General features: G+C 46.5%; 1 protein-coding gene and 1 long non-coding RNA gene across 10 annotated transcripts in view; one reads left to right on the top strand and one right to left on the bottom strand.

The window, feature by feature from the left end:
• Positions 1 to 13,599, bottom strand: part of LOC119259006 (uncharacterized) — a 28,873-nt gene extending 15,274 nt beyond the window's left edge. For 4 of the 9 annotated variants that reach the window (XR_008554335.1, XR_008554333.1, XR_008554332.1 and 1 more), the window contains exons 1-2: positions 12,549 to 12,861; positions 12,015 to 12,326 (exon numbers count right to left, since the gene is read on the bottom strand). This is a non-coding gene — a long non-coding RNA (uncharacterized LOC119259006). Of the gene's footprint in view, positions 1 to 12,014; positions 12,327 to 12,548; positions 12,862 to 13,489 lie in introns of those variants that run through there. The other 5 variants (XR_008554330.1, XR_008554331.1, XR_005128371.2 and 2 more) reach the window with 5 other exon arrangements.
• Positions 13,600 to 17,703: 4,104 nt separating this feature from the next.
• Positions 17,704 to 26,863, top strand: part of SPRED2 (sprouty related EVH1 domain containing 2) — a 123,134-nt gene continuing 113,974 nt past the window's right edge. The window contains 1 exon segment of the mRNA XM_037527504.2: positions 17,704 to 18,101. Within this exon segment, the coding sequence (XP_037383401.1) occupies positions 18,076 to 18,101 (26 nt within the window). The 5' untranslated portion in view covers positions 17,704 to 18,075.

Genomic DNA, 26,863 nt, shown 5'->3' with positions numbered 1-26,863 from the left:
GACTGTGTGGGCAACCAGCAATGTCTACCACACTTAGCTCCTCATAAGCCAGAGATGGTGGCTGGAATCCAGGTTGACAGTCTTGCATTGTTCTAAGGGAACATCTTGGTACCCACAATCCAAAAACAGCCTGGAGGCCGCGTGATTCCATCCATGCCTCTCCTGCTTTCATCGTTTATCACCTTCCAACGTAATCGCTCCTGGGGCCGTTTCCCTGTCACATTATAGACTAAGAATGTGTGAGAACAGGGACTGGCAAACTTTCTATAAAGGTCCAGATAGTAAATATTCTAGTTTTGTGGGTCATTCATCTTTGTTTCAACTACTCATCTCTGCCATCATAGTGCGAAAGCAGTACTACACAATAGGTGAATGAATGGGCACGGCCGTGAGCCAATAAAACTCTGTTTAAGGGAGCTGATGTTGAATTTCAATGTCAATTTCATGTTTTATGAATATTTTTATTCTCATTTAAAAAAGTCATTGAAACATGAAAACCATTCTTTTTTTGGAAAGATTTATTTTATTTATTTATGCATATAAGAGCTGGGGTGTAGGCCAGAGGTGTAGGGGCAGGGGGAGTGAGAGGATTCACCAGAGACAGAGTGGGGAGCCGAACAGTCGGATCTACTGAAATACACTGCTGAGGGGAGCAGCGGGCAAGACAGGAGAGGTCTGCAGCACCATGTTGGTCACCTTCCCTGGCGTCACCTTTCCTGGTGTCACCTTCCCTGGCCAGAGATCAAACTCGTGCTGCAGTAGCTGCAAATTGCTTCACAGTGCTGACTCTTAACACCTTGTGCCACCAGGGAGGCCCCAGACGAGGTCATGCCTTCCTTTCCCTAGTCTCTAACCTGCCATCCTGCTCTGGGCTTTCTTTCTAGCTTCTGGCCCTCCTCTCCTGGTCTTTCCTCTGTACCCCAGGAATCTCCATTTAATTGCAAATAATTTCCTCCCCACTTTTAACCTCCTAGTTCCCCCTTGCCTTAACTGCAAAGTGATTGCATTCCCTCAGGAATTTTCTTCCTTTGTTCAATTCTAGAAATTCATGTTTTATTTTCCCACATCCCATAACTCCTGGAGATGGGAAAAGGAGTTGGCATTCTCTACATGCCACCTTCCCACCTCTAATTACTCTTCCTCCTCTTGCAAAACCCCCTCCTCTTTTGAAGTGCTTATCATCCGACTCTGAAGGCCAAACAACACACACTGAGGGATATCCTTACAACCATCAGAAGTTAATTATCAGGGCCTCCCTGGTGGTGCAAGCGGTTAATTAAGCAGCACTGTGAAGCTGTCTACAGCCTCTGCAGCATGAGTTCCATCCCTGGCTGGCCAGGGAGCTACCCACATGGCACAGCAGACCTCTCCTATCTCACCCACTGCTCCCCTCAGCAGTGTATTTCAGTCAGCCTGCCTGTTCTGTTCCCCACTCTGTCTCTGATGAATCCTCTCACTCCCCGCACCTCTGGCTTGTACCCCAGTTCTTGTATGCATAAATAATCTTTTTTAAAAAAAGTTGATTACCTGCCTTACCCATTTTGCAGAGGCTCAGTGAGGTTGTACAACTAGTAAACGGCAAGGCCAGGATTTGAATCCCAGCCATCTGTGCTTATTACCAAAACAGTAACTGCCTTTTTCTCCTTGAGCATGAACCCTGGGGGACTAGCCTCCATGGAGCACCACTATCCATTATCAGTTTGGCACTGAGAGAGAAAGAGATGCACACTCAAGTTATTTGAAGATTTAATAGAACTATTTTTAAAGGCATAGGGCAATCTTATTCAACCTGTTTTCATTTTCATCCACCCTAACAGGTAAGATTTTGTTGGGTAGGGTTGAGCTTTCAAGGCTCACAATCATTTTAATATCTAAGTTGGTTTTGTCCCTCACGAACCATTTTTTGCCTCTTTGAGGGTGACAGTGCCCCCACTGAGAATACATCGTGTTGGGAAAACACCAGCACAAGGCTATTAATTGAGACACTATTTCAAGGAAGCCTGAGAGGAGGAGGACTATCACAAGTTGGGGAAGCCAAGGGAACAGGGTCACCAGACAGGAGCTGTAACTTCTGAGAGACCTGATGGAACCAGAGCAGATGAAAAGACACTCACCCTGACCCAATTCATTCTTCCCACTACAGTGAAAGTTGTCTAACTAGGTCTAACGGGGTGCCTCTGGGACAAGGGGCTGGGTGGCTGGAGGCTGATGGAGGAAGACTTTCTCATGTTGTAAGTGTTGTACAATAAGCATCTATGATCTAATTTTAAAATAAAATGTAAATTTAAAAATTGACCTAAAATGCAAATACGGTCATTCTTTCCCAGGCTCAAAACACTTCAGTAGCCCATCTGCCACCAAATTAAACTCCAAACTGTTCACATGTCACACATGGCCCCTGGCATAGTTCTTTAGCCTCATCTCCATCACTTTCCATCTCAAACCCTGTGTCCAGACATGTGAATGACTGAAAAGTGAATGCATTCCCTAGCAACTTTCTTATTTAGCTGCCAGTTTGCTCATAATGCCATTTTGTGTCAAACATCTGTTTTTTGTAGACCTGCGGTTTCCACATTCTAGAATGCAAAGCCTCTCCCTCCCCTCATCTTTTCTTCGTTCTTCAGGAACCAGTTAAAATAACCTCTCTGGACTCCAATGAGAATAGCTGATGACCTTCTCCTCTGTGCCATCACTGCATGGTGTGGTGATTAAGAGTCCAGGCTATGATGCCAGGCTGTGTGGGTTTAGATCCCGGATTTGTCACTTACCAGTTGGTGACCTTGAGCAAGCTACTTAACCTCTGTGTTTCAGATTTTCTTTTTTGTAAAATGGACATTAGAAAAGTTCCTGTCTTAGAGGGGTATAATCCATTCACCAAATATTTATGAAATATTACATATCAAAACAGACACAAATTCCTGCCGGGGTAGAACTCAGATTAGATTTTGGAGCAGGGATTGGCAAAATACACTCTCTTGGTCAAATTCAGCCACCTGTTTCATAAATATTTATTAAAGCACAGACTGCTTGTTCGTTTTTGTAAGGTCTCTGGCCACTTCTGTGCTATGGTGGTTCAGTTGAGGGGCTGCAACATAGAACGTAGGTCTACAGAGCCAAAAATATTTATCTATAAGAAAGTATTTACCGGGCCTCCCTGGTGGCACAAAGGGTTAAGCACCATACTATGAAGCAATCTGCAGCCTCTGCAGCATGAGTTGGATCCCTCACCAGCCAGAGAGAAACCCACATGGCACAGCAGACCTCTCCTGACCCGCCCACTGCTCCACTCAGCAGTGTATTTCTGTCAGTCTGCCTGTTCTGTTCCCCACTCTGTCTCTGGTGGATCCTCTCACCCCCTGCATCTCTGGCCTGTACCCCAGCTCTTCTATGCATAAATAAATAAATCTTAAAAAAAAAAGAAAGTATTTACCTTTGAGCCTGTCTGGTGGTGCAAGGGGTTAAGATGCAGCCTATGGGGCCTCCCCGGTGGCGCAGTGGTTGAGCACTGGGTTGCGAAGCTGCCCGCAATCTCTGCAGCACAGGTTCGATCCCCGGCCGCTGGGCGAGGGTCCCACATGGCGCGAAGACCTCTCCTGCCGCCCACTGCTCCCCTCAGCAGTGCACTTCGTCAGTCTGCCTGCTCTGTTCCCCACTCTGGCTCTGGTGAATTCTCTCACCCTCCTGCACTTCTGACTGTACCCAGTGCTTGTATAAATAAATAAATAAATCTTAAGAAGAGGCAGACTGACGAAATATACTGCTGAGGGGAGCAGCGGTCGAGACAGGAGAGGTCTGCTTGCCATGTGGGACCCGAACCGGCTGGCTGGGATTGAACCAGCACTGCAGAGGCTGCGGACAGCTTTACAGCATGGCACTCAACCACCTGCACCACCAGGGGAGGCCCTAAATAAATAAATCTTTTTTTTTAAAAAAAAGTATTTACCTTAAAGAAAAAGTTTGTTAGCCCCTACTCTGGCAAGTTGAAGTGAATTTAGACATGAAAAGGTGTTTACAATTTTAAAACATTGCCTGGTACTTGGTAAGCAGTGGAATGCCAGCTTTACTAATGTCACTGCAAACTCACAGTAACATCACAGGTACTCTGTAAAATTTTTGCTGAATAAATGAATAAACAGAGGTAAAGAGGAACTAGAAATTGGAGTCATAGAAGCCACTGGAGGAAGAGTTTCAAGAAGGTGGAAGTGGTCAGTTATGTTAAATGACAAATCAAGGACTGGAGAAAGACCATCAGATTTGGCAATCAGAAGTTGACCTAACCAAAGAGCAGCTTGTCTGAAGTGGTGAGGACAAAAGCTAGGCTATGGTGGGTCTAGAAGTGAATGGAAATGAGGAAGAAGGGATAGGGAAGTAGAGATTACACAGCTAAGTATCAAGATAAAAATGAGTACATTTGGTCTACTACTTGAATAAAAAAAATCTGCTCTTCAAAAATACCAGGTTTATTGGAATATTGAGGTATCTGATGGATTTGCCACTTATCTTTGAGATGCCTGGTGCTGGGTCAAATGTCAGTGGTTAAAAATTCAAGTCCCCAACTAGCAGGCAAAGCTTCATATAGAACCTGCAAGTCCAGAACCATTAAAAGATTTATGATGATAAAGTAGTATTTGTTTCTTTTGCGATCTTACTCACTGCATGATCTTAACTGGCTCGAGATGGTAACTACAATGCAAATAGCAGTGTAGATTTGCCTACAGAGCATTTATTGTAATTGTAAAACAAAAATGATATAAACATTTTTAAGGGTTCATTCTATAAACATTTACTGAGTGCTCTGCCCACACCACACATTTTGATAGATACAGATATGTAGTACAGAACTTAGTTAACTTGGTCACTGCTTTCCCTATCCCCTTCAGGAATTTATGATTTAGGTGAAGAAAGCTTGTCAAGGGGCCTCCTCGGTGGCCAAGGAGTTAAGACGCAGCACTGTGAAGCTATCCGCAGCCACTGCCACATGAGTTCGATCCCCTGCCAGGGTGCTAACCTACATGGCACAGCAGACCTCTCCTGTCTCACCCTCTGCTCCCCTCAGCAGTGTATCTCAGTAGACCTGCCTATTCTGCTCCCCACTCTGTCTCTGGTGAATCCTCTCAACCCCCTTCCTTCCCTCCCCTGCACCTCTGGTCTACACTCCAGCTCTTGTATGCATAAATAAATCTTGAAAAATCAATCAATCAATCAATCTTGGGCCTCCCTGGAGGCGCAAGGGGTTAAGACAACCTATGAAGCAATCATCAGCTTCTGCAGTACAAGTTTGATTCCCTGGCTGGCCAGGGAGCAATCCACATGGCACAGCAGACCTCTCCTCTCTCGCCCCGCTGCTCCCCTCAGCAGTGTACTTCAGTCTGTCTGCCTGTTCCGTTCCCCACTCTGTCTCTGGTGAATCCTCTCAGCCCCCACACCTCTGTTCTGTACCCCAGCTCTTGTATGCATAAATAAATCTTGAAAAATAAATAAATAAATCTTTTTTTTAAAAAAAAGAAAGCTTGTCAAACAAATAGGCTCAGTATTTGTTATAGCTGCTAAGGTAGAAGTTCACATGGGTTACAGCGGGGTTACAGAAGAGTAAAATAATTTATATGAAACCATTTTACTATCTGCCAACTGCTTGCCAACTATTTTTACATCTATTCACAAGTACAGTACAACTAGAGAAAATTCTATCAAGCCATAGCTTCTTTCTGGAAAACACGTTCAAGATACTCAGGATTGTGCACACATGCAAATTATTAGTGAGTTTTTTAAAAAGGGGCTACAAAAGGGAATGTTCAGTGGGTCCTATTTTTATTAAAATATACACTATATAATACTTTATTAAAATATATCCTATATATAGAAAAAGTCTATAAAGATACACATTTAAATATTAACAAGGTTTATATCTGGGTGGTGAGATTACAAAAATATTTTGTTCATTATTCATTTTTGCACTTCAAATGTTTGTATAACATACAGGACTTACTTTTATAATCATAAATAACGAAGGAACAAAACCACTGAGTTTTAACCACAACCTGTTACAAGCATATACCACGTGTGCTTATAAGCACACAGAGCTTAAAGGCTTTTTCATGCTTTTGTAGATTGAAGGATGTTTAGCTGTTACATGAATAGCAACAAAAATTCCTCAGCCACAAATGTTAGCAGATGGTATCTCCAAGAGATGTGTCTAGAAGTCAATTCCACTGGTTAGTAAGTTCCCTTCCACACGGTGAAAAACCGTCTAAGATCCTGCCATTGAAAACATTGGCATGTACTTAAAAGAGTTGTACATAAAACAAAAATGGTGTGAAACATTTAGTTTAGCTGAAAGTAACAAGAAAGTGGTAAAAAGTGACTTATATGGGGCCTCCCTGATGGCGCAAGGGGTTAAGAAGCAACCTATGAAGCTATCCGCAGCTACCGCAACACGAGTTCAATACCCACATGGCGCAGCAGACCTCTCCTGTCTCGCACGCTGTTCCCCTCAGCAGTGTACTTCAGTCTATCTGCTGGTTCTGTTCCCCACTCTGTCCCTGGTGAATCCTCTCACCCCCCACACCTCTGGCCTGTACCCCAGTTCTTGTATGCATAATCTTTTTTTAAAAAGTGACTTATATGATATTTAGTATTTCACGTAACATGAAGTACAGAAGTGTGTGGGTTTTGAGTCTGTTCACTTAGGAGCTTAGCAATTTCAGGATTCTAGGTCGGCGTGGTGAGCAACACTGCCTCACACAGAACGTCTGTGGACAGGAAGGAGGGGCATTTCCCCTCACTCCATCTCACTCTTGTTTTCAGGGATTCAAAGTTTTCCAATAATTTCCCTGGAAGACATCTCCCTGCACTTTCTTGGCCACACTGAGCATTTGGTGTAAGGAAAAACGTAAGGGGGAAAATCCTAAGTCAAAAGAATAAACCATACCGACCCTAAACCAAGCACTGGAGGAAGGCACTGTCATTATGCTAGACCAGCAGTCTCCAGTAGATTTAATGTGACCTGTAATGCAAGGGATATATATCACTCCTCTTCCCCTCCCAAAGACTAGTAAGGGACATATAGGTATCTTTGGATGTTTCTGGAAAGCTAAAAGGAAGTCTTAATTTTCTCATTCCTGCATAAGCTATAACATTGATAAGCAACGTTGCCTCCTGCCAGCATAATTAGAAGTGCCAAGGGTCCATTTAGTATATTTTCAACTAAGGCACCTTAGTTTTGGAATTTGCACTTTGAGTTCCTGGTGATGGTTCTGCATGTGGACCTGACTATCTGTGATTCTTGCTGTTTGGGCCCCAGTTTCTCCATCTTAAATCAGGTAACGCTTTAGTGCCCTGTGAACTCTGTTACTACATGATCCTGTATTACATCTCAGCTGGGAGTGCTTTCCTGCCTCTGTCTACTGCCTGCAAGCTGGGCCAGCGACACATGAGAAGTCAGTCACAAGGACACTTTCTTTGATGCCATGTGGCAAAATGCACTTTTAGAGGGGAAGAAAGAAGGCAAGCCATAGTGTCTTGTCATCCATTCACTCTGGAAATATTATAGGGTACCCACTATGTGTCACAGCAACTCTAGACTGAGTAAGAGAGAGTAAGTGTAGTCCCTGCTTTCAGGGAGCTTACACTCTGGTGGGAAGAGAATTCAGCCAAGCAGATACACAATTATAAAAGTTATAGAGAGGGTTAGGACAGAAGATGAGGATGCATGTGGGGGAGCACCTAGTCCAGCTGAGAGGAAGTGAGAGAAGCCTTCCTGGAAGAAAGGATACCCAACAAGGTCTAAAGGAAAACTACTCATTGCCTCTCCTGGCATCATGGGAAACTGCCTGGCCTAACACAGTATCTCATCCGACACTTCATCTACTTTTCTTGTCTCATTTTATTGTTTTCCTATTCCTTTCTTCAATGCATTTGCCTTCTTTCTATATAGGTGGGATAAGGTAGTAGAACCATAGGCAAACACTGGCAGGTTTCAATTTCAGATCTTTCTAACACCTCTACCACCATTATTTCCATCACCAAGGACTTCCACCACACTCACCATTACCATCCTCATTACAATCCTATCATCACCACCATCGCTCAGCAACTCCAAAACCATCAACAACACTCCTGACACCATCAAAAAAAGTATACAAGTGACCTTGCTTTCATTAGTCCCCAAATCATGTATAAAGTGGTTTAATGAAAATTAAGGGAATATTGTTTTTCTAAATTATTCAATCTAGAACCTTAAATCGTTAAATTTCCCCATGTTTTTTTTTTTTAACGTGTGCTTTGGTTTGCAAACATCTTAACTGCTTAGATCTCTTGAGGAACATAGCTCTTTTAAGAAGTAAGACAATGGAGAGAAAATTTTCATGATGGGAAGAAAGGACAAGCATAATTTTAAAAGTTCATGAAATCTCTTTATTCATTAAGCAGTTTTAGTTAATCGGTCATAACTAAAGGCAGAAATTAATTATATCACCAGTACTACTCTATATAAATATGATACATAAAATGTTTATATTTATATAGTTTCTTATGTTATATTTAGGATATATTTATATGGAATGCTTATACATATGATCAATGTTCATTTTTTAAAAGATTTATTGTTATTTATTTATGCATACAAGAACTGAGGTGTAGGCAAGAGGTGCAGGGTATAAGAGGATTCATCAGAGACAGTGGGGAGCAGCGGGCAAGACATGCAGCCATGTGGGTCAGCAGCCTGGCTGGCTGAGAAAAGAGTTAAGGAATCAAGAGACCAGACCAGACACTCATGAGAAATAATAAAATGTTTATTGTTTTAAGCCAAAAAATTTAATGTGGTTTGTATATAGCAAAAAAAGCTAACTGGTACAGGAGCCCTATCTTTGAGAGTTTTCCTACTTCCTCATTAGCCATTCTAAAAAGCTTGAGTAAAACATTTGGTTTGAGCCATACTTGCCATAAACATGACCTTTCATTTTCTTTCAATTCTAAAAGCTCTGATTCTCTTACATTAACCTTTCTTTCTCGGTTATGGTCTCTACAGAAGACAGGAGCTGTGGAATAAAGGTAGTAAAATGAGGCATGATGTTAAGAGTGAGAAGGAATTAAGGTGGTGAGAGTAGAACACTTAGGATGGTGTTCTGAGAGAAATTTGTTCTATTAAACCAGAATCTCTATGAAACTCCCTGGCACTGACCCCCAGATTTCCCTAATTTAAATTGTAAACATACATCTAAAATTCTCCCTATGTTCCATTCTTTAACACTTCTCCGCCTTTTATATGTTCTAAAACACAGATTTCCATTTTGGTAGTTTTTTTGGTTGTGACTGGGCCCCAACTCAATCTTGGAAACCCAGATTATCTGTAGGCTTCAGCCAAGGGGAGTAGAGGTGCTCACATGTCCTCAGAGCACTACTTCTCCATCTGTCTAGGTTCTGCTTTCCTCTGCATTGGCCTTCCTGGATTCCTCAATCACTATTGTATTCTGTGGATCCCAGAACTGAGGGGTAGCAGCTGTCTATGGTGTCCCTCCATCTTCAGGGACCAAACCTTTCTCCTCTGCTCCACCTGTTACCCTAATCATGTTAACTGCCCCAAGATCCATGCAATTTCCCAAGTCAAAAACTTAGAAGTGGGCCTCCCTGGTGGCACAAGGGGTTAAGCACAGCACTATGAAGCTATCCGCAGCCTCTGCAGAATGAGTTAGATCCCTGGCCGGCCAGGGAGCTACCCACATGGCGCAGCAGACCTCTCCCATCTCACCCACTGCTCCCCTCAGCAGTGTATTTCGTCAGTCTCCCTGTTCTGTTCCCTGCTCTGTCTCTGGTGAATCCTCTCACCCCCTGCACCTTTGACCAATACCCCAGTTCTTGAATGCATAAATAAATAAATCTTTAAAAAAAAACCTTAGAAGTTATCCTAGACTCCCTATTAGTCCCCATATCTAACAGATCTAACAGATCCTAAAGTAGAGTCATTCCTATATAACCTATGCTTTTAGAATTTGTTTTCCCTCTCCATGCCCACTGTTACTGTCCTTTGTCATGCATTGTTATCTCTGTAATGGAAGAAGAAAATTTCTTCCTAACCAGTCTTTGCTTTGCTCCCTACATACCATCTATTAAAAATGTAACTTGAGGGCCTCCCCGGTGGCGCAGCGGTTGAGCGCTGGGTTGCGAAGCTGCCCGCGGCCTCTGCGGCGCCGGTTCGATCCCCGGCTGCTCCCCGGCCACCAGAGGAGGGTCCCACGTGGTACACAGACCTCTCCTGCCGCCCGCTGCTCCCCTCAGCAGTGTACTTCGGTCCTTCTGCCTGCTCTGCTCCCCGCTCTGGCTCTGGTGAATTCTCTCACCCTCCCGTGCCTCTGACTGTACCCAGTGCTTGTATAAATAAATAAAATAAATCTTAAAAAAAAAAATTTTTTAAAAAATAAATAAAATAAAAATGTAACTTGGAAAAAAGCATTCTCCTTAAAATGTTTGGTTATATAACATGAATAACCTGTTGTACAAATTTTGGGTACAAACACCATCCTATTTGTTGACTTTTTTTCTAGTTCATCGCTTGAACTTCTAGCTGCCTTATTGTCAAAATTTAGGTTGAGTTCCCTAGAAACAGCTGGAGCTGGGGTAATTATTATTACTGGTTAGTAATTTTAGGGGCCTCATTGCTCCCTGCCACTGGCTTGGAGCTGAACTCACTGTTTCATCCATTCTACTTGTTTAACTCTAAGGGATAGCCTTGGGAAAAAAGATCAGGGATTGGTGTTTCCACACAAGAGGTCCAGAACTCCTCATGCAAATTGCTTTATCCAGTGACAAGTTCTATGACCTAGGGTCCCAGAGTGAGGCCCTGACCCAAGTCATAAAAGATTCCTTTATGTGAGAGTCAAAAACTCAAAAGCCTATAGGAACCAGAAGTCTGACAGACAAGCCAGCAGCTACCCAACAGCAATCATGAGCAAGTGGGAATAGGTCACACACAGTGGCCACATATATAGGTTGTTTTTGGTTTGTTTTTTTTTTCAGGAGAAAAAGTTCTGACTTGTACGCGGAATTTTGTGACTTTAAACTGTTAGCTTGATTCTTTTTTTTTTTAAAGAAGACAAAACCAAACCTGTCTGGGGGCCCAAAGGTTGACAGTTGGTGAATTTGGTTTTATGGCCTAATCCCAGAACAATGGATGCCCACTTGCCCTACATTTGCATAACGGGTGGGGGCCAGTGCAATGAACTATAACTAAACAAAGATCAGCAGTGAATTGGCTACATAAGGTTCTCTAACTTCAAGAAAGGATAACCTCCTTTAGCCTAGCCTGTGTGGCTTCCCTAAGGTGGCTGCCACCCTTCTCTGAAGTCTTTCTGTCACAGGCTCCCTCACCCACGCCATAGTTTCCCACCGCAGGGCCTGTGTTCAGCGTTCTATCTTTAACACACCGCACCCAGGCCTCCATGATGGCACAGTGGGTTGAGTGCAGCGCTGTGAAGCTGTCTGCAGCCTCTAGCTGGTTCGATCCTGGTCGGCAAGGGAGATACCCACATGGCGTGATGGCGTGGCAGACCTCTCCTGTCTTGCCCGCTGCTCCCCTCAGCAGTGTATTTTGGTCTTTCTGCCTGTTCTTCTCCCCACTCTGTCCCTGGTGAATCCTCGCACCCTGCCACACCTCTGGCCTGTACCCCAGTGCTTGTATAAATAAATAAATAAATCTTTAAAAAAAAATACCCGGCACCCGTTATCCAGTTATCCTCCTTCAAGGTTCAACACAAACACCCCTTCCACTGGGCAGCCTTCCTTTCCCTGATCTATGCTTTCTCTTCTCCTAAGAGCACTTCTCCTTTTAGGGCAGTTGCTCCACAGCCCTAAAGTTTCTTTACAGGCCTGTTTCCCCTCCTGATGGACGCCCCCCCAGCCAGAGGGCAGAGCACTGGGTTCATTCACCTCTGTGTCCCCACAGCCTCATTTGTAGGGGCATTTGTAGGGGCATGTTAGAGGCATGGGCATCCAACTTGAAAAACAATGAATCTGACCATTACCTTTCCCACTCCCGAAATCCTTTTGTGAAAAACTGGTTATTTCATTTTAAGACATTCAGTTGAAGTCTGACGTTTAAGAGAAGGGTGGGAGGATGGTGAGACTCCTCTGCAGACTTCCATCTGTGAAATGACCACCTAGTCGCGAAATACAGTTGGAAAGAGTACGTTTTCAGAATTTCTCGGCTTTGGACCTAGCGAGGCTCCCAAGAAGAGTTCCAGAACTCGAGAACGGCTAAACTGACTCTGGGTGCACGAGCTTTTCCACCGAGCCTCCAAGGTCCTCCGCGCTCTACCAGCCAAGACGCTCGCCGCCTGGGAGGGGAAAGGGAAGCAACTCCTCTGAATAAAACACTTCCACACTGGCGCTGGCCTAGGGCAGCCCACGCGAGACAGCAGCCGCAATCGAAAAAACTGCAGAATCCACTCCTACACTCACTGAGGTTTGCCGAAAACTGAAACTCCAGAGGCAAACACTCAGCATTTACAGGTTTTCGACCAGAATGCGTCCCAGCCCCGCCAATCCTTTCCTCTCACCCTGCACGGCGCGCACGCACCCGGGCCCCGGGGGCCTCCGCGTGGACCGGGGGCTTCTGGCACCTGGAGGGATGCACCTCTGGAAGCAGCGACGGCAGCGTTTCATTCTTAGGACGTTAACTCCAGGGAGGAGGCAGGCAGAGACAAAAGCCTTTCTTTTATCGCTGCCATTTCAAATCCCAGTTCTGCAGCTGAAAGGGAAAATGCCCCGGGAGAGGACGGCTCCGGGGTGAAGCGTGCACGCCCGCGGTACCCGCCAGCGCGCCAGCAGCCCGCCCGCCGGCTATTTATACCGCGCAATTATGCAAGCGGGTTCCAGCCATTCACCCGCACCGGGAGGCGCGCGCGCCGGGGGTGGGGTGGGGTGGGGTGGGGTGGGGGGGGCACCCTGCCCGGGCGTCGGGTCAGTTTCTAAGTTTGCATCATCCTGTTCATTACGAGAAGGCTCGGGTTTTCATTCTCGCCGGCGGGTCTTGGGGGAGACCGCCGGGCTGCAGACTCGCTCGGCACACCCTGGCACACCGGGCACTTACTTAAACACAATAAAGGCGGCCGAGCGCCGGGGGAGCGGCCAGGGCCGGGCTCCCGGCGGGCCGGAAGGAACTGATAAACCAGGCTAATGACACCCGCTCCCTCCCCGGTCGGAAGTGTCCTCCGAGCGCCGGTCATTGAGAAATACCGAAGGCGCAGAAAGGGGGTGAGTTGAGGACAGGCCCGGGCGCAGCTGCGCGCGCTCCGCGGGGCGGGAGCCGGGGCGCTGAAGCCGCGGGGGGCTGCTGAGGGCGGGGCAGGCGCCAGACGACTAAGGCGCAGTGGGGCCCTTCCCCAATCACCCCCTTCCCAGCGCCGCGCCCCCCGGGGGGTGGAAGGGTTGGGGATTTATCAGATCCTCCCCCTCGCCCCTCCCTCCACCCCGGGGAGACCTACACTCCCCGCCCTACCGGACCCCGACGTGCGAGAGGTGGGAGGACCAGCGAGGGGGCGCAGAGGAGAGATTGCTGAAAAGGATAAAATGTCCGCTTCTCCCGGCGCCCGGGCCGGCCAGGAGGGGGCGGGGGCCGGGGCCGGGGCTGCCGCCGGCTGGGGAGTGAAACTGGCCCTGCGGTCTACTGAGCATGCCCGTCCCCGGGCCGGGGAGGGGCGCTCCGGCTCCGCACTCCGGGCTTTCCGGGCGGCCGGCGGGAGGCGCCCGGCGGAGGGTGCTCTCGGGCCGCGGACGCCGGGGGCCGGTAGGTGGGGGAACTGCTGGGGGCTCCGCTAGGTTACCGAAGTTACAAGCAGCCCGACTTTACTTCTGAAGCTGTGCTATTTCACTGAGTCGACACCCTTAATTCGATGGTGTTCAGAGCCACCTGCTCCCTTTTGCGGGTTGTGGGGAGAGACATAGACGGGTACTTAGTTCTTTAAGCATTGTGATTCAAGCAAAGTCCTAAATCCATCACACCCTCTGTTCTGGTAACAATCCAATGGACTTTGATAACACCGTGACATTTAGATCAATAAACAAATCAACGTCGTTTACATAATCTCTTCATTCATTCTATGGTAGGATTGTTTCCAGCATTTGGATACTTGGGGATATGGACATGGCAGAAGAGAACTGAAAAGTTTCCTTTAGAAAGGTTTTCTTGGTTCATAAAGCCAACTGGTCACAGGTGCCCATGGCGGCCTAAGAGCAGATCCCAATGGGACACCCGAAGCTGAAAGCTGAAAGGCCGTGCAGAGTTTTGCATGACAAAGTGGAAGAACAAAAAGATGTATAAAAGACAGGGTGAAACTTCAGGAAGCGAAGCAGTATGGCCTGGATTGGCAGAACCAGGCCCAGGTGGAAGTGACAAATTCCACAGAGAGTGGAGAATTCCCATAGACTTCTAGAGATTCCCACCAATCACTATGACATCCCCAAGTCAGCTGGATGGAGTCTTTTCTGGCCTGGGGTGTGGAATGGCATCAGGAGGACTGGAAAGTGAGGTTGGGTCTATGTTTGGTGGCTGGTATTTTCTAGAAACATTCTTTTACACCCTTATTCTGCTGAGACAGTGCTTTTCAAAGCATTGTACCCTTGCTCTAGAACCTGATTAAGACTGCCCTTTCACTCTAACAACACAAAACAAAACACCATTTCTTTCTTTCTCAGATTTCCTTATGAAGGACCAGGAATAGAGGGGAACATTTGGTGACCCACCTGGCCAGAGAGAGAAAAGAGTTGTCAGGAATCTCCTATTGCAGTGTGCTTAACACAGTGCCTTCACTGTATAGTCATTTAATCTTTCCATAATGCTTTGTCGTGGGGATTATCCTGAAACTATATACTGAATTGGAGGCTCAGAGACTCCAAGGACCTTCTGCAGTCTGGCACTAAGGCAGTCAGAATGGAAACCTGGTGACTAGTGGACCTTAGAAATATTTTCTTTTGGGGCCTTCGTGGTGGCACAGGGGGTTAAGTTTCAGCACTATGAAGCTATTGGCAGCCACTGCAGCATGAGTTTGATTCCCAGCCAAGGAGCTGACCTACATGGCACAACAGATGTCTCCTGTCTTGCCTGCTGTTCCCCTCAGCAGTATATGTCAGTAGATCTGCCTGTTCTGCTCCCCACTCCATCTCTGGTGAATCCTCTCACCTTCCTCCCCCATACCTCTGGCCTGCACCCCTGTTCCTGTTCTTGTATGCATAAATAAAAAAGTTTAAAAAAAGAAAAAAAATTTTTTTTTTTTGCTTCCCAGCCTGGTTCTCAGGCTTGACCAATCATTCACTGCTATTAGCACAGAGCTGGATGAATGAGTGGTGACGAGATCACTCAGCCTGCTCATAGAACTTGCCTACCTGCAGGAATTAATAATTACTCACCTGCCACCTTGCCATTTGGTCACTCTGAAACTGAAGGATAGAGCCAAAGAGATACCCATTGGGTTCATAATTTTGACATGAACAAATGTCTATGTTCCTGGAGTTCCACAATGACTGAGTGGGATCTTCACTCACTCAGTAGGGAAAAGCAACAATGTCCAAAGGTGAGAACTGAGTAGATGACTTAGCCTTCTGAGAATTTAGAGACCATTAAGATCTTGCTTCAGTCCTTTTTCTTAAACTTTCACCTCCAAAACTGTGAGAAAGGTAAGTTTGCTTTGTTGCCCTGTTTTATAAAGAAACTGAAGAATTACTAAAAGATGGAGCTTCTCACAGCTGCTAGGAGAAAACCAGAACTTAGGTAGGTGTTCCTCCCTTGTCTAGTGCCCTTTTCACCACCACATATAACACCATTCAGTATCAGATAGGTGAATCTAAACCATGTGCACAAAGGTTATGGTAAGCATAAAACCCAGGGTAAACCACTAGTTTCTCCTTGACTCAAGGGGAAACCCTTTCCATCTTTGGTGCACCAGTGGCCCCCCAAATGCATGTATATACCTTTTTTTAAGATTTATATATTTATGCACACAAGAGCTGGAGATTCACCAGAGAATGGGGAGTAGAACAGGTGGATTGACTGAAACACACTGCTGAGGGGAGCAGCAGGGGAGGCCAGAGAGATCTGCTGCGCCATGTGGGTCAGCAACCTGGCTGGGGATTGAACTTGTGCTGCAGTGGCTGGCGATAGCTAGATAGTGCTGTCTTCAACCCCCTCCACCATCAGGGAGGCTGGCACGTATATACTCTTTAGACATATTATATTTAAGGCGTATTATTTAATCTTCCCTTAATAGTTCAGTGATTGCTATTGTATTAAAATCTCTTTAAAGTTCTTGCACATTCAGAAGGATGGATTTAAAATGCTATTGTAATTGGAGAGTAGGAAGGGGCAGGGACTCTACTACTGCTGGCTCCAGAGCATGACCCTGGAAGGAAATACCCACTGTCTAGGTGATTTGTGAAACCCATTACAAAGTAAAAATGCAGAACCTCTTGTTCCAAGACTGCAACAACAAAGAATTAAGCACAGATCCCTTTGCAACTGCACAGGCTGTATGCCCAGGAAGCCAGCCCTGCCCATTGCCTGGATAGTGCCCATTGCCTGGATAGTGCAGCTTTGGGAGCATGGGCCCACTCAGATCCCTGGCTAAGTCTGGGAAAGTAATTCAAAGACAAAGGATGTGAAGAAGAGGATTCAGGAGCTTTTTATTCTCCCCATTTTACTTTACCAAGGTTTTCAGAGCTGGCAACCCCTGGCCTAGTAATTATGGCCTTCAAGGGCCTGGGGCAAGGACCATCTTCCACCAGCATGAGAGATTTACTGAATAATTAACACACACACACACACACACACACACACACACATATATTTGACATACCTTTTATGTAGACAAAGTGCATCATGTCTACTGAAATGCTAACGTTTCTGGGGTGTATTGGATTTACTTCTTTTTTTAAAGTACAAATAATGATTCCTTAAAAATATCAATTTCCCTACCAAGACAAAAAAGATTACAAGATCTAGTGTAACTGAAAAACCTGCCATTCAGAACCTTGGTACCTATACCGCCCCCACCCTCCAGCCCCACATTGGGGGGTAGTTGCTCTTCAGAGCCCAAGTACCCCTTTTGCCCTCCCCTGAGCTCCCGGTGCATGCCTCCTCCTCCCGCCCCTCCCTCCCCATCCCGATTTTTAATCCAGGGGTTTGGTAGGAGGAAGGGAGCCGAACGGGAGCCAGATGTGCGCGAGTTGCAGGCTCCCGCCTCCTCCCTCTTCTCGGGCTTCCCAAAACCTGGAGCGAAGGCGGATCCGGAGCCAGACAGACGCGGCGCAAACAACTCCGCTCCGCGACTCCTGCGGGAGGCGAGCCAGAGGGCGGGGTGTGTGTGGCGCGGTGCGGGGGGGCGAGGGGGGAGCCGGGCATGCTCAGTAGGCGGGACAAAGTTTTTTTTTCCTTTTTTTTTTTAATTTTTTTTTTTTCGGTCGCAAGTAGGAAGCTTTTTGCACTCCACCACCTCTGGCCGCTGGGAAGACGTCATCGCTTCCGCCCTACTTCCTCCTCCTGTTGGCGGCGGTGAGAATCCAATATGGAGTAAATCGGTGGAGTCGAGAGATGGGGCTCGGACGGGGCGCCCTGCACCGCCTCCCAGGCGCACCTCCCCCGGCCGCCGGCCGCTCCCCGGAACCGTGATTGGCCCGGCCCCCTGGGGGCTACCCGGGCCGAGCCCCCGCCCGCGGCCGGCCCTCTCCACCTCCTCGCAGCCGTCCCGGCCGTTTCACCGCGCGCTTGTTTTTCTCCTCCTCTCCCCCGTCCCGTCCCTTGCCCAAATCTCTCCCCCTCGCCGCTCCCAAGTCTCCGGAGCCCCCGCGCGCCTCGCCCCTCGGCGCTGCGGCGCTCACCGCTCCCGCAGCTCGCTTGCGCCCTTGCCCCCTGCCGCGCCCCACACTCGGGTCGCCCAGCTTCCCCTCTGCCTTCTACCGCGCCCCCTTCATCTCTAGCCACCCCCCCCCAAATCAGGCGATCTCCGGAGATGTGAAGGAGGGGGGTTGAGCGGACAGGAAGATGAAGGGAGCAAAGCTGCCCGCCGCGGGACAGGCGTCTAGGTGAACAAGAAAATGACCGAAGAAACACACCCGGACGAGTAAGTTTGACCGCGGGGTGGGACGAGGGTGCCCCGAGGGGGCGGCGTGGGGTCCGGGGCTGAGGAGCCGCCGGGCAGGGACGTTCGCTGGGTGAATTCGGCCTGGGGTGCAGCTCCTCGCCGGCCTGTAGGTTTGGGACCTGAGAGGCCCCCCTTGCTGTTTAAGTGAGGAGGGGGCCGGAGCTGCTGCGGGCCCGCGGGGGCGCGCCTGAGGTGCGCGGGTCGGTGGCCGCTGCGGGGGCCAAGGGCGCGCGGGTGACCTCGGGGCGGACCTCGCTTGCTCTCCAGCCTGCTCTCCAACCCCTCGAGCCCCCCCGAAATCCTCGGTGGCTGGGACGGAAGATCGGACACCCCCTGCTCCGGCTCCCTGGGGTCGGTGGGTTTCTACGTGATGACTCTGTGACTCTCGCGCCCCGCCGCTCGCTCCGCGGTCCCTTCGGTAGCCCACTGGGGCCCAGGCTCCGCCATTTCGTTTTCTGAATCGCTCTCATTTGCATACCACATTTTCATTCATAAAAACCCGGCGGAGCTCGGAGAAGACTGGGCGCGAGCTGCGCGGGGGTCTGCGTGAGCCGGGGTCCCCGCGCGGGCCGGCGTGCTGGAGCTGCCGGAGGGGTCCGGCGGGCGTGTGGACGTGTGTGCACGCGCCTGTGGGCCCGGGACGGGGGCCCTGTGGGGCCGGCCGCTCGCGGGAGGGAGGAGGGGCGCGGGCCCGAGGCGTGTGCTGCGGGGGCTGGCGGGAGCTGCGGGCCAGTGCGTTGCGGGCCGTGTGTGTGCTTGTGTGTGTGTGTGCGCGCGCGCGCGTGTGTGTGTGTGCATGCATGCATGCATGCATGCCCGCGTGTGCGCGTGCACAACGTGCGAGCCCGAGGGGAACAATGCGGCGCTCCGCGGGATGGGCTCGGGGCAGACCCGCCGCCCCCGGGGGGACCGGTGTCTTTTGCCAGCTTGGGGCCGAAGTGCCGCTCGCTCCCGCCTCGGGGCCGCGGGATCCGGTTTGGCTCTTTTCCCACCCCCGCCCGAGGCGTCTTCTATTGAAGGTGCTACCGAGACTGGGCTACGGGGTCGGGCGCCCGAGCCCCCGGGCTTCTGGTCCGAGTGGTCACTGCAAGGTGGCCGCCGCCGCTGCTCAGTGACTGTGCCCGCCACCAACCACTTTCTTCTTTTCTTTCTTTTTTTGTGAATAAGACGCTCTCCTTTATTGTCACATGATATCCCTTCCCTCCTCCCCTGCACATTCATAAATCCGGTGGCTGCCTTGGCTCCTTTCATTCAGAGCTGCCATTAGCCTAGGTAGCTGTGTTGCGGGCCTGGGCGCAAGTAGCGGGTGGGCATCCGCGGGGAGGTGCCCTTTAGGGAGACGCGGTGCTAGTCTGCAGGGGGTTGGGAGCTGCGGGTAGCCAGCTGCGGAGGTCCGGGGTCTTCTGCTCCTGCGAGAGCATTGAGACTCGTTGCAGAGAGGGGAAATGACTCAGGGCTGGGCAATCGAGACGGCTTCTCTTACAGCAGGTGACAGAATACTGTGCTCTACTCTTGAGAGTCCACTGACTTATTTTAATGCCCCTTTACCCTTTGGCATCTGCTGTTGCCAGGCTGGACAGGAGGGGAGGTTGAAAGGGTTGGTGTTTGGAAAGGGGAATTTCCTTTATGTGATTCCTCAGGGAGCATTGACTGTAGTAACCCGTCGTCTACCAACAGTAGGTTGCTGGAGAGGATGCCGCCCCGTGTGCTTGTCCCCACTTGCCACCACATCTAGGGGTCTTTCCATTTTGGACATTTGGGTATGGGGTATGCCTTCATAGGCTGTGCCATAAAATGGTAAGATGAAAGTTGTATTTCCAGGGCTAAAATAGAGGGAAAGGAATACGTTGCTGTTTTTATGGGTTCTCTTTTGTGTGCAGCACACATAAATGGCTGCAGTAGCCAGTGAGAGAAGGTTGCCATGCTCCCTGCGTGCTTCAGTATTCTTGGAGATTGGTTTGACTACCCTAAATTGGTTTCATTGACTCTGTCCCTTGGGATTAGCCTAATAACCTCTTCCATTTTACAACAGCATGTCAACTTTGCATCATACCCCATCTGGAGCGCAAAGCAAAAGGATTTTGGGTGGGATCACCGGCAAGAGGCTCTGAGAGCCTGTATTCCAGGCTCTGCATAGAATTGGTGATCCCTACTGCCTCTGAAGCCCAGTTGAGACAGTGGATATTTGAGGACAGGTTCTGGTTTCATGCAGAGAATCTGAAAGCTGTGGTGCCTTAGCCCACTGCAGAAATGGCCTTCTTGGGATTACTTTTGGGATTACTTTTAATGTAATGACCTTGGCATGAGACAAGAAATGCCTGGTACTAAAACGGCTGCATGGGTTGTAAACTGCCATTTGTGGACACTGCCCATTATATTGTTCAACATTCTTATGTAATGACCCATCTGAAGAAATTCATTTTAATTGTTAGTGCCAGGAAGAAGGTTTCGGAGCTTGCTGTGCGTGCTTTTTTGTTGTTTTTATTTTTGCCACCAGTGTCTGGAAGCTCAGAGCTAAAATTACTGCTTGGTTACAGTAGCCATATTTGCCTATGCTTTTGCTAGATTTATTTAAGCCTCCTTTGTGAATTTTGATCTATTTTCTCTTCTAACGGTTTTATCTGAGGTCCCTGAGATGCCTTTTGGAAATAGGCAGGGGTGGGTGTGACATCAGACTTGATATCTAGAGGAGATACAGTTGTGCCTTAAAGGAGATTTTGATAGGTTAAATATATTTAAGACTTTTATTAAAGATTCAGATATTTAAATATTGTTACATTCATATCATAATAAGTCAGAATCTTGCAACAGGTATACTTGAGCATAATTTACAACAATAGTAAATTTTTGTCTTCTAATTTTTTCCCATGTCAATTTAAAACAACTCTAATAAATACATGGTTATTCAGGAAAGCTTGAATGCTCTTTTCACTGGTGGTCCTAAAAAATAGTTTTCATAATAGAAAATATACCGACCCTTCTCCTTTGGCCCTACCAGATAGAAATGCACGATTTACACCATGGCAGATTTATAAAAAATACAACTTAAAAAGAAAAGAACATCAACAGATTATTCAAAGTGGTCTTTTATACATGGGAGTGGAAATTTTTTAATCATACATATTTTGTCTCTATCTTAAAAGCATTTGTTCATGACTTGAACGATTTGGAAATTCGCAGACAAAATGAAGAAACTCTTCCCAAGCAAGCTATAACTCAGGAGACATCAGACTGACATTCAGCTTTCTGTTTTGTTCTTCACAGGAACTCTGCAGTGCACGTATCTTGCTGAGAATAGATTTACAGCTTTGCTCTCAGTCATATTTTTCCTTTTAAAAGGTTTCCGTTTTTTAGAAAAAGACATATATTTTTTCACTGAGCTATTTCAAAGAAATTACATGTATCAGGACTCTCATATCTAAATACATGAGCTTACTTCCTAAAGATAAGACTACTCTTCCATGAAACCCAATGCCATCACCACACTTTACAAAATTAAGAATAATTCCCTGATGTCTTTAACACTCAGTCGCAATTGTTCAGAGTCTTTCATAACTGGTTTTTTCAGCCAGATGCCAATCAGATCTAGTGTTAGATGTATTCGTAATGTATGCTGAAGGCTCAAGGTTGAGCCATTTGCTTACTTTCTGATCTAAGGCAACATTTTTACCTATCTCACCTTGGGTTTATCTGAGTGAATAAACTGGGGATAAATATTACCATTTCGTGAAGTTCCTGTGAAAGTTAATTGAGATAGCCCATGTAAAACTTAAAGGACAGCACCAAACCAAAAATAGGTGTCTAAGTGAATCTTTGCAGGGCACTGAACTAGGTTTCTTAGAGGCTCAGCTTGTGAATTTTCAAATAATCCTGTGAAGTAGGTGTTACCCCATGTAAATGATGAGGCAGTTTAAGTAGAGTTACTCAAGACAGCAAAACATTTTTTTAAAGATTTATTTATTTATGCATACAAGAACTGGGGTACAGGCCAGAGGTGTGGGGGATGAGAGGATTTACCAGACACAGAGTGGGGAACAGAACTGAAATACGCTGCTGAGGGGAGCAGTGGGCAAGTCAGGAGACATCTGCTTTGCCATGTGGGTCACCTCCCTGGCTGGGGATTGAACTCGTGCTACAGCGGCTGCAGATAGCTTCATAGTGCTGCGTCTTAACCCCTTGCACCACCAGGGAGGCCCCAAAACATTTTTTATATCACTTTATTCATTTAGTCTTCTCAACAATCCTGAGGTAGATGGTATTATTTACCCCCATATTTAGATGGGGAAACTAAGGCACAGCGAAGTTAAGTAATTTGCTTGGGGTCATACCATTAGTAATTGAAGGAACTGAGATTTGCCACCCCCCCACCCCCCCTCCCCGCAGACAGATCTGGAAGGGTTGGATTGTTTTTAACCACTGTAAAATACTGTCTGAGAAGGGGATAGGATGGCCAGCTGCTGTCATTCTGACTTCAAAACTCTGATGTTTCTGCCAGCCATGCTGTATTTAATTCTTCTGAATTGGTGACAATTTATCCTTGCCATACTTTTCCACTTCCCTTATCTTCCCTGAAAATATGATGAGTCACATACTGAGTTAAGTAAATTTAAATAAACTTGACTGTGAGAATTCTGTGATACCCGTGGTGTGAATTCAGAGTTATCACTGGAATATTAGCTCTGAATTCATTGACATAATAATTGTGGAAACTAAATCTAGTACAAGTATTGATCTTTTTTTTTTTGCACTAGTCTGGAAAAAGGAATGTTTCTACTCTACATGAGTGAATTCCTTAAATGTTAAAGGCTTGACTGTGCATAATGGGACTCTTGATCCTTCCTAAAATCTTAGAAGACAAAACAAAAAACTTGAGAAGACCTTAATGAACTTATAAGCCAGGACATACGCATTTTTTAAAATCAATGTCATTACAGAAAGTCATCATATCAAGTGCCTACTGCAAGGAAGCAGATTGTTAGATTGTGAATCTGGACTAACTTGTCTGTCTGTTGGGTTGGTTTTTACAGGCATTTTAACAAACACTACCTCCTTTCTGGATATTGGTGGTCCTATCTACTTTGCTGTTCCAATAAGATATATATTAAAAAAAATAATATGAATACCAAAACTATTCTGCCTCTACAGTCTGCTTACTTTTGTTCTTTATTCTGGAATTCTTTTTTCCTTCCCTTCTCCAAAAAGTGAAATTCTGCTCATTTCCCCCAATCAGCTCTGAGCCATTCTTTTAATGAACCTCTCCTAGGTTCTCCCATCTCACTCCCGTTGTCCAAATAAAAATCGAGGACTCTAGCATTTTCCCCTACACCATATGACAGTTCACTACCATTTACAGTTGGGCTTACCCCAGCTAGCTTCTGTAGCAGAATACAGCTTTTTGGATTCAGGGTTATCTTTACTAGCTAGTTTTCTAGTTGTTAGCTCAATATCATTGGACGTATTGTGGTTACTTAATAAATGTCTATTGAACAAAAAATGGATTTAATTTTTTTTTTAAAGATTAAGTTATTTATGCATATAAGAGCTGGGGTACAGGCCAGAGGTGTGGGGGGTGAGAGGATTCACCAGAGACAGAGTGGGGAACGGAACAGGCAGAATGACTGAAATACACTGCTGAGGGGAGCAGCAGGTGAGTCAGGAGAGGTCTGCTGCGCCATGTGGGTTGCTCCCTGGCTGGCCCAGGGATCAAACTCGTGTTGCAGAGGCAGCAGAGAGCTTCATAGGTTGCATCTTAACCCCTTGTGCCACCAGGGAGGCCCTGGATTTAATTATTTTAAAATGTGGTTTTGCCCCTGAAGTTGAATGCAATTACAGTTGTATTTGGTTAACTTAGTGTGTGTATAACTCACTTTTGAGAAGCTCTGTGTTTGCACGAGGCCCTTAGCATCTTTTGTGGAAATTGGGTACAGAACTCTATGGCAGTGATGATCTGTGATTGACAACTCAAAACCATTGTGATTCTAGTCACTTCTGTGGGAACTGGGAAGTAGAAGATCTTGAACGCAATAAGCAGAACCTGTGTTTCTGCCTCTGCAGGAGAATCTCTGTAGAAATCACAATATTAACAATTTGCAGTAGCTGCAGGGTTCTGATGGAGTCTTCACGCTTAAGGTTGCAAATAGCTGTGCTGATGAACTTCAATATTGGTGTAGCTCCTGTGTTCTATGGGGCTGATTAGAAATACGCAATCCATCAGGAAATCCTCAGCAATTGAACAAGATGATAAGAGGCAGAGCAGGAAGTTGTGAGTGTATATGGTTGTTTGGTTTGTTTTCTCAAGTAAGTTAGGCTTTTTCCCCCAAAAGCACTATTCATATTGATAAACTTCCTAACTTTATTTCTTTTTAATTGATATTGAAAGTTAGAATATTGATGATTTTTAGAGGCATTTCCTAGGGCTTATAGTCACCAATGTGAAAGGAATATTTTGCACTGGCGGATGCCATGTGCATTTTCTGTATGCTTTCCCAGGCTGGGCAGGAAGGATTGTTACACTGCTTGACATGTCTCATGTCATGGAAAGGGGGTCAGGTCAGGCTCTCAGTAAAATACTTGATATTAACTGGCATAGGAGTTCATTAGGGAACAGCTGTTAACTACTCATTTCTCAGGTAATCTTTATCAACAGTGTGTTCACATGTGGCTTTTTGTGCCCATGATAGCAAATTATGCTTGTTATTTATGCTATTCCCCAAAGTGTGTTTTTTTTTAAAGATTTATTTATTTATGCATATAAGAACTGGGGTACAGGCCAGAGGTGCGGGGGCTGAGAGAATTCACCAGAGACAGAGTAGGGAACAGAACAGGCAGATTGACTGAAATACACTGCTGAGGGGAGCAGCAGGCAAGTCAGGAGAGGTCTGCTGCGCCATGTGGGTAGCTGTAGGGTAAGGAAAAATGTCAGGCTTTTCTGCCCTCCCACCATCAGGATAGATGATGGATCCTTGCGGTCCTGAATGCATGCCTGATGGCGAGCACCTGGAATAGGGTGTAAGCATAGGTAGATGGGATTCACCTGGGCTGAGACTGGGCTTTTAAGGGCGGCGTCACGGGGACGCCAGCAGAAGCCAAAAGAGAAGCCGAGAAAGAAGTAGCAGAAGCCGAAAGAGAAGCAGAGAACGCCAGGGAGCCCAGATAGAGTGAAGATTTCCTGGGGGCTGGGAGGCCTACCAGCCTCCCGGCCCTCCAGCACCCCTGCCTGCCGTGTACCTGGTAATCCCAATAGAAGACCTGCAAAAAAACCACTGAGGACTCTGACTCCTCCTTTACCCGGTCTGCATGGGATCAGAAAACCTGCGCCGTGTCCATTCCTGCCCTTATAGTAGCTCTCTGGTTGGGGTTTGAACTCATGCTGCAGAGACTGTGGATAGCTTCACAGTGCTGTGCTTAACCCCTTGCACCACCAAGGAGGCCCCCAAAGTGTGTTTGAATATTTATTTTAAAATAGAATTTCTATATGTGCTTGCAATAAGAGCAGAGGTGAGGAAATTGATTTTTACATCACCCTAGCATTTAACACTTGTGATTAAAGAGATTAGAATAATACAGGCAACTTCTAAAATATATGCCTTTGGCTCCTCTGCACACTGAAATAATGATTTTTTGAATCTGGCTGTTTTCTTTCTAGATATGTATTCCTTGTGGCTCAATCATAAATGCTAAAAACTTATCAGGTTAAGTTTTTTAATTGTCTTTGTTCATCTAGTATCTGATTTTTCATTTTCTTTTTCAAAGATTTATTTATGCATACAAGAACTGGGTACAGGCAGGGGGTGGGGTGGGTGAGAGGATTCACCAGAGACAGCGGGGAACAGAACAGGCAGTTGACTGAAGCACACTGCTGAGGGGAGCAGCAGGCAAGGCAGGAGAGGTCTAAGGTGCCATGTGGGTAGCTCTCTGGCTGGGGATCGAATTAGTGCTGCAGCGGCTTCGGATGGGGATAGCTTCATAGTGCTGCAACTTAACCCTTTGTGCCAGCAGGGAGGCCCCGTTTTTTTTATTTTCATCATTTTTATTTCTTTTTCTCATTGCATTGCTTTGCCTCTGATATCCATTATTGATTTTTCAGAAAAACACTTTTGTATTCCCATCCTGAGAATGCATTGGAAAAAAAGGGTGGTCCACCCCTTCTAGAAGTGTTGGAATAGTAGGTTATTCACCCTTATATGGCCTAGGAGAGTACTGAGCACATAGTAGGCTTTCTCTGAACATTTATTGATTGGTTAAAGTAAATATTCATTAATTGAGAAATAATTTTATCTTATTCTAGTGATTTCCAAAAATTCAAACAATTCACAATTGTACCTATATCCCCAAAGACTTTGAAGTTGCTTTTCTAAAACTACGAAGCAAGGAAGTCTGCTTTGATAGTGGAAGAAGCAAGCACTTTGGCATTACACCCTGCCCCTGCCGTCTAGTAAAGGATGCTGGCAAGTGTCCTTAATCACAAGCCCTGGTTAAAGTAAATTAAGTTCATTCTGCCATTTACCTCATAGGCTGTTGAAAGGTGGAAATGAGATAGTATAGAAAAAGTATTTTACTATATAGCACCTAATAAATGGGCAATTCACTGGCATTTAACCACCGCTGGTAGGTCTTATGTTATATAGCAAAGTATCATTTATTTTCATAATTTATGAGGCAGACAGAGACTATCTGTGAACTATTTTGGCCTCAACAACATTTTGAGATTTTCACTTTACACCAAGTGTGTTGAAGTATTT

Source organism: Talpa occidentalis, unplaced genomic scaffold, assembly GCF_014898055.3.
Source record: "Talpa occidentalis isolate TD23 unplaced genomic scaffold, MPIMG_talOcc4v2.1 talOcc4.5, whole genome shotgun sequence".
NCBI classification, from domain to species: domain Eukaryota; kingdom Metazoa; phylum Chordata; class Mammalia; order Eulipotyphla; family Talpidae; genus Talpa; species Talpa occidentalis.
This window is presented reverse-complemented; position numbering and strand designations above follow the sequence as displayed.